The 15,279-nt window shown below is 37.5% G+C and overlaps 1 protein-coding gene across 1 annotated transcript in view; it reads right to left on the bottom strand.

Annotated features, from left to right (window-relative positions):
* Positions 1 to 15,279, bottom strand: part of TPO (thyroid peroxidase) — a 70,413-nt gene that overhangs the window by 9,229 nt on the left and 45,905 nt on the right. Inside the window, exons 10-13 of the mRNA XM_067294606.1 lie at positions 14,358 to 14,595; positions 10,429 to 10,637; positions 9,738 to 9,908; positions 6,259 to 6,390 (exon numbers count right to left, since the gene is read on the bottom strand). Coding sequence (XP_067150707.1) covers positions 6,259 to 6,390; positions 9,738 to 9,908; positions 10,429 to 10,637; positions 14,358 to 14,595 — 750 coding nt within the window. The remainder of the gene's footprint in view (positions 1 to 6,258; positions 6,391 to 9,737; positions 9,909 to 10,428; positions 10,638 to 14,357; positions 14,596 to 15,279) is intronic.

Genomic DNA, 15,279 nt, shown 5'->3' with positions numbered 1-15,279 from the left:
ATCAAAAACTGAGAACTTCATGTCACCTGCTAGCTAACTATGCAAAGAAAAAACAAATAGGGCAAAAATTCTAATGGGAAGAAAAAGAATGTTTGCATGTGAAAAAAAAGAAGGTAAAAAAGTTGCTTAAACTTATCACTGGCTAAGAACTTTCCAACTTAATATTATCAAAAAACTAATCATGATGACTCCTAAAATGATGGAAACTAAAGAGCCTGTAGGAAATCTTTCGGAATCTGCAACATCAAAAAAGTACACAATACCTGTGGTACCATGTAGTATTTTTTATGCAATCATCCTGCCTGTATAGTAATTAAAAATTTGAAGATAAAGGTGCATTGTGTTTCCTTAGAAACATTCAGGATTGACATTAGACCATTGATCAAAGAGTTCGAGTACTAAAGAAGTAGATCACGATTGTCTCACCATTATTTTGTAATCTCTCTTTTCCTTTTTGTTATATACACAGGTAAGGTCTCTAAAGAAGGGACATTTGTCTAAGTAGGAATTGGTACAGAGCCTGCCCTTACTGGAAAAGGGCCTCTGGTCATGATCCCAATGCAAGTCAATATTAAATACTAAAATCACCCTGTCTGCATGACTTATTTATGTAATAATTGAGAGCTCAGGTTCTGCCGTGACCTCACACAGGGACCCAGGTAGAAGAATGAAAAAAACCCCACTAAGCCTACATACACACTGATGTTCAGTAGCACCTTCACATTGGGCTCGCAACAACATTTCTGCCTATCTGGACTGCTTGCTGGCAAGAGCAGCTGTTGTGTGCCCCAGGCTGGAGAGTGTTCTTGCTGAGATGTCATGCAATGTGGCCAGGTCTCAGCAGCCTTTGCCCGTCTCATCCACTTTTGTGGTAGTGTCAAACAACAAATGAGGGAAAAGACACATCCCAGCTTTACAGCCCTACTCTTATCTCCCAGCAGGCCAGCTAAGGAAGCCTGAACTCAACTTTTTATGGAATATATATAAATAAGAACATGCATTCCCAGTATCAGGCTTTGGGAGTGTAACTTCAGTTTGATTACAATGCTGCCATGGCCTGTCAGCTTAGGGAGAATGGTCCACTGCCCCTTGTGCCAACTGACCTTTTGCCAATTGACCCTTGGACCTCATGGCTAAAAATCATGATGGAGCCTGCTCTATTTCTTGAGAAAGGACAGGAAAGGAAAGGGGGAGATGTCTCAAAAACTGGAATCCTTATTCGGATTTTATTCAGTGCAGAAAGGAATCTTCCTATGGCTTCAGGACTTCATTCTTAACAATTAGTCTCTATAGTAACGAAATGCCTTTTGAAAGCTATTTGGCAGTTGTATTTCTTGTATACCACTATTTCTAAAATATATACTCAAAGAAAAAGAGAGAGAGAAGAGGTGAGAGCATGTGCACTGATATACTGTCAGTTTTGCTGACAGCTTTATTTTCAGTAGAGCTTTTAAATAGGGTAGGTAAATAAACATCGGTTGGCTGAAACTATTTGAGAGCACCTTTTCCCAGAATCCAGTGTTTAGAGCACCTTTTTACGAGATGCCATAAAGTCCATACCCAGAACAACAGACTACAGGGCCTCAGCATCACTCTTTCTTTTAAGCAGAATGAATCAAAATGTCTAATTTTCATTCTAACTACTCTGAAAATATCTTAAGTGGAACAGCATTATTATTTCTTGATAGATAGATTTTATTTCAGAGAAGAAACTACCTCTTAGTTTTCAGTTTGGTCTTTCGGAATGTACTTTGAGACCTATTGTTGGCGTATTACAGATAAACCTGACATCACTGCCTGCTGTGTATCTTGTCTTAGGTTATTCGGTCTTTGGGACTAACAGTTAAGGACCATTTATGAGTAGGAGTTTTCTGATCATGCTGGTGGGATTTGCAATAAACTGCCTTTAAACTGTTCTTTGCATTTTTACGTATACCCTAAGAATTGGTTAAAATGGCTATGCAAAAGGTTTATGTTTATTTCTCAAGTTATAGTAATAAAAAGCTATCAACAAAATTTAAAAATCAGCTGAAGATAAGAACAGATAGATACAGTGTAATCCTAAATCTAAAGGTTATCATGGAGGCCTAAGGGGAAAACTACTCGAGTAAAAACAGTAAATACAGTACAGGTTGACTTGTTATTAGCCACAGCCAAGTTAAATTGGGAGGAAAATCAAGTATCCAAAGGCTTAGTTCCTTAATGGCAAGGTTTCTAGAATGTTTAGACTAATCAGCTTCAGAAACATATAGGTTTTACAGGTGAAAGAACTTCACTTCATAGTTAGATGGACTTAATAGCCTTAAAAATAAGAGAGGGACCAGATATATATGAATATTTCTCTTGAAATAGGCAAGTAATTGTTAGCACTGTGGGAAACAGCATGGTAGAATGAATGAGATTCTCCTCCCAGCTTGAAGTGATGCTTGCTGCAGTCTGCAGAGTTGGAGGTGATATTAATCTGCTCATCAAGAGTACAGAAATGAAGAAAGACTCATTCACACTTACTCATCCTGATCTTTAATTTTAAACCTATTCACTCATTCATATTAACACCTTTTGATTAAATTGTGATACCTTTCATGCCAGAATGGAATCTTTGCTGCATTTTGAATGACAATGGGGGCAAAAGCCCACTATCGCTTTTTTGCCCACAGCATGGACAGGAGGAAGACAGAGGGCACTCACACCACATGATCTGGCCCCTTCAATATTTGTGATATTTAATGCACTTTGAACAATGAATTGCTCAGTTCTTTTTCTCTTCCTTTCTCACTATTATTTATATTATGGTGGCATTCAAAGGCCCCATTAAGGTTTCAGAAATTTAATACAATGGATAGATTTTTCATGTCATTTAATAAGTACAGACCAAACTGTGTTACTCACTAGAGTAGACAGATGTTTCCCATGAGCACCTTGGATAATCCTCTAATCCTTCAGTCACATAAACACACACTGGTCTGCTGGTTGAAAGCATTTTTAATACATTTTTTTCAAGTTTTTAATATATTTTGTATTTGTTTTATATGTTGTATTTGTAAATAGTGGCTAAATACATTTTAATTCATTTTAATTTGAGACCACGTCACAGAATTTGTAAAACAAATCTTATTTCCGTTGGTCTGAGGGTAAGAACATGTAATTATTTAATCATATGACACACTTTAACTTAAAATGCTTTTGCCCATTGGTTAAATCATCACAAATGATTACTTCTAGTCTGCTTCAGCTGTGAGGCAAAACATACACATTTTAAATATTTTCATTATGGAACAACATGACAGTTTTATCATGGTTTAGAGTGTGCGTAGATCAAAAGTTGGAACTTTTATGCTCAGCATTATTTTTTTTAGATCATGATTCAATCACTTGCACAAACCATGAACCAAAAGGTAGAGCAACTTTGGTCTGAAGCAACATAATAAATTCACTTACTCAATTAAGTTACCTTATGCAAATTTACATCTGAGTCAGAAACATTATCCAACTTTAGAAAAGAAAGTCTTGAGTCTAGTGATGAATTCCATCCATGAAAACACAAGTGAGGGTTTTATGGATGTGCAATAGTGAATGGTTAACATTACTAGAGCTCTTCAAAATTTTAAGAGCACTTTAGATTGGAATGTTCATAATAATGTGAAGTGCTCTCATGATTTTAAATCACTCTATACTGAAGATCCCCAAATTCTTATTACTGCCAAATTTCATCTGCTCATTTATTATAATCAGCATGTTAGTTTCAAAATTTGTTGCACTGCCTTCTTACCAAGATTCAAAACCTCGCTCCAAATACACAGTGAAATGTTATTCTTAAAAATGCAAAAACAATAATCAAGCAAACCATACTACCAATGACCTTGATAAAACTTTCAAGATCAGCTAATGTAGAAACCCAGAATAAGCTATCATCTTCTATAAATTTGTCAGAAATTTATCTAATATGGGAATAAAACAAACTAGAACACAGTTGGCTGTTGATTCTTCTGTCATTTGCTAATACTAGTATTATTGGGAGCAGTCCATTGCCAATTAACTAATTAAGTACTTCTTGCTCAATGCAAACAGTTTGAAAAATGATATTGAGACAGTTTAACTGGACATGAGCATGTTTAGGACCATGGTTTTACAAAGAAACGATAAAAAGACACTGCTAGAAACTTGTTCCCTTTCACCAAACCTAATGCATATCTGGGCTACAGTTCACACAATGATAACACTGGAAATTGGACTTGGCATTAATTCTTCGGTAGGTATGCCTCCGGTATCACTTTCTTACAAGGTTTCATCTTCAAGCATTGACCTGCGCTCATGGTACTTAGCTCAGGGGTACTCAAGGGGCCAGCACCGAGGTAAAGGATAGCTGCATCTGTACCCTTGCTTCTAAGAAGGGGATGATGTCTTTTAAAAGTTTCTTAATACAAATTATAGCTCTCATGTAATGGCTGTCACTTTGTAGTGACTTAAACAGTTGTTGACTGGTTAATGTCACAGTTTCAAATTGACCAGTCAATCTAAAAAGCATTTATGGCAGAGATACTGTAAGGCAAATCTCATTATTTCTGTTAAGATAGTGTAGGGGACAGCCAGAAAAATCACTCCCCAACTTTTGCCAGTCACTTGCCAGTGGAAGTTTTCTTCCACGGCTTAAGCTTTAAGAGGTAGCAGCTAGCAATGAAGTCAGAACTGGGTGTCACATGGCAGAGGTTGTTATGACTGACTCCAGAGATCATTGATACAGCAAATCAAGCATTAGCTTAAGCATGCAAGGCTAGGTCCATGGAGACAACACAACCCTCTAGCCACTGAGGTCTAAAGAAAGGCATTAGCCGTATATGCTAGCCATTCAGTGTGGCTGGGGTTGCTGTACCTGCACTGCTTTGCTTGAAATGTCAGGAAGCCAGTGAGGCTCTGAAAATCACATTTGGCTTGGCCCTGGGTAACAGTCCTTGGCACAGACCATAAGCACTTTCTGTTTCCTCCCTTGAAATACAAAATATGCCTTATATATGGAGCTAGAGTATTTAGGCCAGTGCAGCGTCCACATATGTAATCTCTCTTTGTTGCCGTCAGCACCACTGAGCTAATCTCTTTAGGTTAATCTGAAGGCAGGTTTTGTCTCTGGATTTGGAGCAGTCAAAAAATTTGACTATGGTTGAACAGCTAAAGGAATAAGCTGTAAATAAAGATAAGAAACACCTACAAAAAGGTATTTTTTCTCTGTTTCTGGCATTTTAGAAGATGAAAATCTAAATGACTATCCTGAATCTGAATGGTGATTCCTTTCTAGTTTTATCCCAGACTAAAGAAAGTCCATATACCAGCAAAAAATGCTCAGACAGTTATTACTGGTCCTAAAGCATAGATGGAAAGCTAACTGGATGTACAGATTATCGCTGAATAATTTTGCTTGTTTGTTTGCAAGAAGATAATTTTTCCTGGGGAATTATCATCCTGTGCTTTCTTTGTGCAAATAACAATAAGGGGCAGCCAGATTCCACATTTCATAACCAAGGTATTCACTTGAACAGTAAACAAGAAATGTGTTATCAGTGAGATTCAGAGTTTATTTATAGTTGTGTGGCATACAGCACTGAATTTGCAAGTCATGAACACTCTAAACTTTTTGTGCTTCTCCTGGAGACTTTGGCAAAAGTAGGTATTCAGCCACTTGAATTTGAATTGCAGGTTTTGATGGAGCTTTTGACAGATCTAGGCCTTATTTCCCCAGAACAGGTACTGCTTAGCATCAGTAGGCAACTACACTCGAAGTCCTCAGCCAAACTTTAAGACCCAGTACAGCTTCTAGGGATGCTGAAAAGCTGAGAAACAAGAAAGTGCATAAGTTATGCTGACCCTAACAGGGATAACAGTTTTGGAATGTAATCATAATAAGCTGTATAGGAGGAACTTAGCCAGGATGTAGATGCTGAGTTTAGATACTAACTAGGAGGACTCAGTCAGATTTGATCCTCACTTCATACTCACTGTCAGAAAATTTGTAGGGAATATAACAAATACCTAGTGGTTTATATAAGGTAGGAATGCAAAGTGAAAAGCTTACTTCTATGTCTGTATAACTTATTCAATACCTTCATTTACTTTGACAGAATGTGACTGCATTTTTATGCCTATGACTGTGTAAAGATTTTTAAAATATATTAACAGCTCTTCCATAAATCTCATTTTTACAATTTGCACAGCATTGTAAAACAGAACAGAGAAAATTTTAATGGACAGTAGGTTCACGAGCATTACCAATGCATGTTCTTCCATCTTCTGCCAGCTTGTAAGGATCAGTACAGAGACATTTGTAGCTGCCTTTAGTGTTAATGCATGTAGCAGAAGGAGAGCATGGTGGACTAATTTCATTTTCACATTCATTGGTGTCTGCAAAATGAATACACACCGATCAATAATTGTTACAAATTACAATTTACGGGGGGAGTTACTACATTTTTATATACACCTTCTACAGGTACTTTTAAGTGCTCTATATTATATACTTTCAGTATATTTTCATTGTATATTTTCAGTGTATATTTTCATTGATACTGCCAAAATTCCTTTTTGTTGTTGATGTTTAAAGCACACTACTTATTTATTTATGTATTTCTGTATAGTTGAAAATGATAAAAAAAAAAAGTGTTATTTTGGTAATCTGCCAAAAGCTAAAAATGGTGATTGACTGAATTTTCTAAAATGCAAACCATAAACTTTGGGACCTCTTCTTGTACATATCTATATGCTAAGACTCCCAGCACCTCTATGAACTTTCTTCATACTGTTCTCTATATAAATAATAAAAGTAATAAAACTGACACAGTTCAATGCACTTTGAGGCATGATTTTGTGATTCAAGGATTCAGGTTAGCTTTGGGAACAAATCTTATAACAATATTCTGTGATATCACTGCAAAAAATGGTTGTTTCTAGAAGCCATATAAATTCTGTGAAGTGACAGTATCCTGACAGAATGATGAGCAGAGGAACAATTACCCATGTGAAGATGTACAGAAGCATATTGTCCCTGAGGCCATTCAAGACCTTTCATTCTCACATTCTTACTATGCAATGAAATGGAAGTCAGTGTGGAGTGCAGGAAACGAAGTTCTCAGTGAGGGAAGAAATACAGCTTTTTTCAAATTTCTGCATCTTTCTTCTTTCTGTGTAATGTCTACTTACAGGACTTGATTCTGTTGCCTAAACATAGGTGTCTAGTGCCATTTCAGATGCTGCATGTGTCCTCCTGCCATTGCAGATAAATCCTGTACCATATCTGCTAATGTCTCAGACTCCTGATCTTGGAGGGCACTGCTCACTATCTGTTGGCAACCAGCTGAACCTTCAGTCTTCTCTTTTGGGTTATATTCCTTTCCTTTCCATCCCTACCACAATGTTTGATCTGCCTCTTCAATCTGAGTAGCTCTTTTTGACCAGTATTAGAAACTGACCCTGTAAGAAGGATTTACTGACTTAGCTTGGTCTTGTCACTCAGACCATTGAGGGAAATCCATCACTGGAAATGAGATCATACTTAATATTTTCTCGAATTTTAAGACAAAGCAGTGGGTGTGTCCAAAGGTAACCATCAACTGAAAGTCAAAAGAGTAATTGTGCATGGAGTAATGTTTAACTTCAGAACCATTAAGAAATACTACCTTTCCTAACATAAGAGACTAATGCGTTGTTTAGGATGAAGTTTCCTTGCTAAGTATTACTTGCTTCAAGACCACATTTCGGCCATTCTCTGGGAAGGAAAAACCTGCACAGTCTTTGTCTGCACTGTAATTCAAAAGTGCTCTTTTAGCTTGTGTAGACCCATAGTCCAGCTCTCTGTTAACTAGCCAGCTAACTAATTTTGCAATCACCAAATAGTGAGTGTCAGATCCTACCAGCCTACCCCACTGCCCAAGGGGAGCAGTACTTTAATCAGGCAAAGTAAACAGGGTTATCTAAGAAGCGTAAGATAACACTTAATATAAAGGAAGGTAGCACAGTCTAGAACTAAATGACTTCCTGAATCAATAGACATGATTTCTGTCAAAGCTAAAGTTAGCAAGCAGGAATTAACAGCTCTCAAATTCCTATGCTTTTGCCAGCAGGCCACTCTGTCTTTTCCAGAGCAGCATGTAATTTTGAAACCATCTGCAGAAATGCTAAGCTCTATCCTCCTGATTATATTGCTTGACTTATTCCTAATTTGCTGAACGTTTAAAAGAATGGGAACACATTGCACAGACATGCATGGAACAAAGTGCTTTCTACTGTAAAACTCAAGTAGCATCTGCGTAAGTGGGTTTTGATGGTTTTCTTTTAATAAAAGCGTTGCTTATTTAATATATGCAGCAGCTTGTTTTCCTATAGCAGATATACAGTCTTTTGTTTACATTACTGAACATATTAAAAGAAACTAGGACAAGGAATGATTCATTCATATAACTTATTTATTCAGTTGCTGCCAGAACATTAATCTATGGAAAGATTTTATTATAGTTCATTTAACAGCTTTATTTCTTTATATGGTATTCGTGTGGGTGGAATTCAGTGGATAAATAGGATTTGAATAAAGGAAAGAGCTGCAAATTTCATTTGACTTTTTCTATACCAGGTATAGAATTAGAATGAATAGCTTTCTATTGTGCTGTCACAGAAATACTGATAAGCAGACTTTATTGAGGATCAGCTGCAGCGCTTGCATTCAAATTAATTTTCCACCATCTATAATATATTCCTAAATATGGCCTTTTCAGGTTTCATTTTTTCTCACGTTCTTATAAAGCTGAGCAGTTTGAGTGTGTGTGTGTGTGTGTGTGTGTATATCTATATATCTATATATCTATATCTATATATATATCATTATACCCCCACACACTTGAAATATGAACGGAGAGAGAGTTCATCCTTCATAGCTGTGAACAGTGAAGGTCTAGTAATGAAATATTTGCCACATTCTCTTTCTCCCTATCCTCTTCCTTAAAACAGCAAAATAGGGGGAAAAAAAGAGAAAAGCTGAAAGAATAATTAAAATAACACAAAACCATCTTCCCCAAAATGTGCATAAGTGTTGAAATAAAATATCCCTTTACTGTTTTTTTTACTTGCTCTTCTTTTCTACCTGCAGAACTAATTCACTTCTGGGAAATCTTTTCACAGCTATTTTGGGGGGCAAGGGGAGTTAGAATTGAAATCATAAGTAATTTGCTTAATTTCACTTAAATTCAGTATTTTTTCTTCATGTGTGCTTATCTTATTAGGATGATACATGAACTACTGGGGCTGAACTCATTTTGTATCTAGAGCATCCATTGAAACAATGCTAGGAAAATGGCTTTTAATGACCATCTGTTCTGCTGTGAAGTGGCATGTAGGAAGAAGCAATGTATAATTCTGATTTGCTTGTTTTTTCTACTGGTTGTTAATTGGCTCATTTTTGCATAATTATTTAATTTCTAATGAGGTCTTCCTTTCAGCCTGCTTGCTGAATCAGAACGGGTAGTGATTGAGATAGCAAATCTGGAGCAAGGAAAGTTTCACATCATCATGGCATCATATCTATATACCACAGAAGGCTGGCTATCTTTTTATCTAATGAGCTACATTCATTTATATGCAGCACAAAGAAAAGGGACACTTAAACTGTACACTTCAAGAGAAAATAGGAAGGAGTTTGCTTTTGATGTGCTAGGCTCTAGCATTTAGAAAAATTAGAAATGAAAAAAAATATATAGAGATACCTATACAAACAGGAGCCTGAAAGTCCCATCCTTTACTTGTGCAGGTTAATTGTTCTTCTCCTTGTAGCTGAAACCCATATTGACATGAATAAATCACTGTAGATTTTCCAAATTCTGAACAGTATACAAAATCACCATTTTCTACACTCTTTGGTGTTCCACATGTTTCCTCTATAAATAAAAAAAGATTATATTATGAATTTTTAAAAATTACCAGCTTAACCCAAAAATGGATGCTGTTCTCCATTACTGCTATAAAATTAACTTCAGTGAAACTACTCGCTTCAAGATGATCAGGAATTTAATTTTTCCTTTCTGAACAAGGATTTATATAGAATATCTCAGGTTTGCCTGTATGATAATCCTTGTAAAAATAGCATTCATTTCTAACAGTATGTTCTATACAGTTCTTAGTTAATATCTTCTGCCTAAGAACTCCTGTCCCCGTTACCATAATGTCTGGGTATCTCACAATCCATTCATCTGTTATTAGAGTGAAGCTAGCAAATGCTTTCCTTTTTACCAAGCACGAAACTGAGAAAGAAGGAAAGAAAGACCTAGATCCCATTGGTAAGTGACAGAAATGCTAAAGACTGTGGCAGATCAGGAACTCAAGACCTGCCATAAGCGAGGTCAGTGCTCTAACTGCTGATTCCTTTCTGCCAGGAAAGATTGGTAATTACTGGATTACCTTCCTGATAGATTTCTTGCCAAGCTTCTAAATTCATCCCAGGTATATTGTCACAGTGCTTAAAATCCTCTGGAAACTTTCCAAGTTGAAAGGCATCTACTGGCACTTCAGAAATCCCTGTGTTTTCACAAATCACGCGGGACAAAGAATGTTTTCTGAGTTCATGCTTTTGAGCTTCTGTGAAAACATTATCATTTTCCCACCAAAATCTGGAAAGATTGATAGAAACATTTGGAAAAGATTAAATTCAAAGAGCTGAATCTTCTTACATTCACAGTACCCTGTTCTTAAGACCAAAACTAAGAATTTCACCAAAATGCAGTGGATACAATAATAATAAACATCACTCCATGTTCTGCAGATTTACACACCCAACTCGGAAGTCACAAAAGGGCTAGTGTGAGTGCTGGTCATCTCAGATGGTGTGTTAAGGTCAGTTAGTTAAAACCATTCACTATTCACACATATAAAATTGCTTTTCATTTATTACACATAGCCACAAAAAAGTTACAAACCTGAGAGACAATTTGAAAGTAAACTGTTTGTATTGGAAGCATAATTTTTGCACACCAGAATGCAGTGCGCATTTGTATCCACAATTCAAACTGGTTTAAGCATAAGTTACTGGAGAAATAGTGATAATAGATTTCCCCATACCGTAGCTTTTGAACTCTGTTTGCCATTACAGATTGTTGCTATAAAAGTACATATTGCTGAATGCTTCTTTGTTTAATATGGAGTCCCTCACTGAAGAATCGCATTTGTGCTATGACGGTCTATTTATTATATATTATATTAAATATATAAACGTACATACACACACATACATATAAATATAACAGGGCTTAGTGAGAAAGGGAGAGGAAACACTTGAAAGAAAAAAAGAAAAGATAAACAGGATATTGTAACTTTTATAACAATGAGAAGGCTGTTCTATTAAAGATCATATAAAGTGAGCGTATTTGGGTCAATTCTACAGTCATGTCGTGAATGGCAAAAGAATATTTCCAGAGAGTTTGACAGCACATCTGCATTAGTAAATTAAACAGTGGTAAGCACTGCTAAATTTTTAAAATAGTCCCCGCAGTACTCAGACCAATTAGCATTTTCCCGAATGCTAGACAGGATTTGGGAGGTAACTTGACCTGGGCCATTCCCATTAGTATGGACATGATCATACTGTACCAGTTGATCTCAGGTTTAATACAGGACTAGGGCAGGCATGATTTCCAAAATACTGGGGGCAACAAGGCAGGGAGTTTCAGGAAAGGTCTGTGGATTTTATGTTGATGTCCCTATGACAGTAAGGGAACAGCAGTGGTGAGCGTGTGTCCTGTGCAAAGCCTGCCTGAGAGCTGTCTGTCACGTTACTGCACATCCCTGGAGATGGTACCTTGCAGATCAGAAGTCTGATAATCTCGTTTGTGTTCTGGGGAACACAGAGGCTGCTGACGAGGGCCGGTGGTCTTGCCAGGGTAAATCGGACCCCTCTGCCAACAGAAGTGTACTTAGGGGCCCAAAGCCACTCAGTCATAAAACTCACCTCATATCTAGCAAAGTAAGCGCGTGCTGAATTTTGAGGAACTGACTTTAGGTTTAGGCAAATAATTACTTATGGCAGCACACTTCTGGGAGAAACATGTCCCACTTTGCCTACGTTGGGGAGGAGAGACTCTACCGGGACGAGGTGAATGCCCCATGTCTCAGGAGCACTGGGACAGGAAGTCCACATGAGACAGATGGGCTGGAGAGAGAAAGAAAAGATGACTTCCTCGTACCCCTTACCTACCCACAGTGTTCCCAAACGTCTCAGAGCATCCTGACATCGCACTGCTGGCTCCCAGGTTCTTCCCTTACTCAAACCCTGCAGACTGCTCTCCGCTCAGCTCTCCTACACCCTTCATTTCCTCTTTCGTCTAGTCTAAAACATATTCTACTTTGATCACAAAATTCAGTTTTACCTACAAGGCTGAGAAGATTTAAACAGATCATTATTTTTTAATCCTACACAGAAGCTAGGTGATTGCTCTAAGAAGGGTTGCTCCAACAGACACGTATCATGTCACTAAAATTTTACAGATGAATTTTACAGGGTTAGAGTAAAAAAAGAAAAAAAAATAGAGACACAACCCCTTGCACAATCTCTATGCAGAGAATGACAAGGTCAGCTTCAGAATTTTTGCCTGCATATTGCAAATCCTGAGATAAAACAAAGACTCAGAAAAAGAGAAGAGACAGAAAAAGAAAATAAAGGCTGATGGAACAGAAACAACTTGCATCAGATGATTTGGCTGAGGTTGAGAAGGGGCCTGGGTTTGGTATATTGGAAAAAGAAATCCCTTCATTTTTTGTTGGATTACTGACAAAAGATTTTATGGCTATCAGGATGGAGTTCAGTCAGTCAAAAATTCTGCTTACTCGCGATTTATGAACTTAAACAAATATCTTAGAAGAGATGTTTTGAAATCCCTACTTACTGGCATGCCAATTAGTATGTCAGGTTTCTAGTGCAGATATTGCTAAGTATTTAACAAGCCACTGCATTAAAAATGTTAGACTTTTCCATTTTTATTCTTACTGTGTGACAACTATAACATATTACATACTGAAGCAACCTTTCTTAAATAACTCCTTTCAATAGCCTTTACCAGAGAAGAATACCATTTCAAACTTAAGTTAGTTGACACAAACTTTATGGTATAGACTTGGGGATTCTTTCATTATTAGAAGTATTTTCACTGAATTTTAAGTCAACATGTTAAAGTACGCTTAAGTTTAATGCAAGTAGTATCACAAGATACTGCATAGTAGAAGCAAGGCTGGAGGGGATCTTGGTAGTACCATCAGCCTGCCCCAAGTAGGCTCAGGTATGCCTGTATGATTCAGAAGACTTTTAACAGTGTTTAAAACACAGTTGAGAGGAATGTTTGTTGTCTGTATGGTTTGTGCTATTAAGGTGCCATCTTCATGATTAACATCACTTTTTTCAGTTAGCTAATTAATTAACATTTTTTAAAGTTCAGATTTAAACTCTGTCTTGGATGTTTATTTACATAATGGTTTCTTTCCACAGCAGCAACAAGGAAAGGAACGTTAATGTAGGCGAGGATAAAAATCAGATGGACTTAAAACACCACTCCTAGGCTGGTGTGAGTAGTTTATAATTAGTTTTCTCATGAGACCCAAAATTACAGCCGATGTCAGAAATAAAAAAAAGTTGTTTTTATAATTATTTCCAGGAATAGAAGCAAGGTATAAATTGAATCTTGCACTGTTTTGGGACCTGAAAGCTGCGTTTCTCCTGTCCTCCCAGTGTGGAGCGTGGCACTGGCACAAGCTGCTGACAGCAGCTGTGTGGGGCTGGATGTGGGAGATCCTGCCCTGTGTTTGACGAGACCCTTCTGGGAGCCCCCTGAAGTGTTGGTTTCCCCAAGGCCAAGTGCCCGGTGTTTCTACCATCCCTTCTAGGAAGCCAAAGTTACAACTCTCTACCTATTCCATCTGACTTTGCTGTATTTGCTGTGATGTTCGGGTCCTTTCTGGGTAAGGATCCAGAGCCTAGCGCAGTCCTTATGGATTGAGTTGCTAAAATCTGCCCAGTGCTACCTCCATCCACACAGAAGTTTGTTGCTCCCTGGTGCAATTAGCTGCTTACATTGCCATCAGGGGTGCAAGGTTGGGCATCTCAGTAGCCTAGAAACAATCTCCCAGTCATCTGGAATTGGGACCATATGGAAACAAAAGAAGAATATGCAGATCAGCCAGCAAAGCTGGAGGAGCTAAAATAAAAATGAGAAAGTGGGAGGGAATAATTTGCTTAAAGAGTGCCTTTCCTTTTGCCTCATGTTGTCTGATGTAGAAAGTATTCTCACTTATCAGTAAAATTCCATTGCTTTACACAAACCGTTCAACAACAAGAATAAACTTACCGGTCGCCATCCCTTAGTGCTTTCATTTGCTTTCCAATTATACATGCAAACAGGGGACCAGTTCTAGCACCCGGAAGAAAGTCTTCTACCAGACCACCAAGCCAAACATCGATATTGTTAGGATTATGGTACAATTCCATGATTTTTTCAGTGACTTTCTGGTTATTTATTACTGTATTCAGGTCAGTTTCAGTTTCCAGTTTTGGTAAGCCACAGAATTCTCGCCAGTCATTATAACCTATAAATATTATGTTAAAAGGAAGATTAGACTCAACTGTTAAATGTGGTATTCAAAATGAATAAACTTACACACTGAATTCTGTCAGCCTTAATGACAGTCATGAAGAGTTACGTCTAAAAATAGGCCTATTAATATTGTTTAAATTGATTGGAGAAATGATGGCAGGATCTGAAACTTCAGGATATACAGATGCTACATCATTTTCATGAAGATAACCAAAGGTGTAAAACAATTTTCCTGTATTTTAGCAGTAAAACCATTGTGATAGAATTTTTTGAGATAATACAAACAGGAGCATGCACTGCATCTTAATTTGAGATTTCCAGAGCAGGAATGCGAGAGATGAAGTGCAGGCAAGAAGGAATGTGAAGGAAGTTAGTAACTTAAAGCACTTTACTAAGGAGAGTATGCTAGGACACGTCTAGCTCCCTGGAGAATGGACTTCTTTTATGTTTGGCTGTCAGTGGCATTAATTTCCCCCCTTCCTGCCAACAAAACTTCCATTTCTGGTCCTAAAGCCGGAACCTCTATTTCTAACCTTGTCCAGCTAGAAAGCTTTAAACTCCAGGCTAGAGCCAGACTTCTTTTCCACTGTCTGGGGCCAATGACTTTTATATTCCCAGCTGCAGAGTGGCACAGCTTTAACAGGAAAAATGGAAAGGGTTATCACCAAGAGAAGCA

The sequence above is a fragment of the Apteryx mantelli genome, chromosome 3, assembly GCF_036417845.1.
Source record: "Apteryx mantelli isolate bAptMan1 chromosome 3, bAptMan1.hap1, whole genome shotgun sequence".
Taxonomy (NCBI): Eukaryota; Metazoa; Chordata; class Aves; order Apterygiformes; family Apterygidae; genus Apteryx; species Apteryx mantelli.
This window is presented reverse-complemented; position numbering and strand designations above follow the sequence as displayed.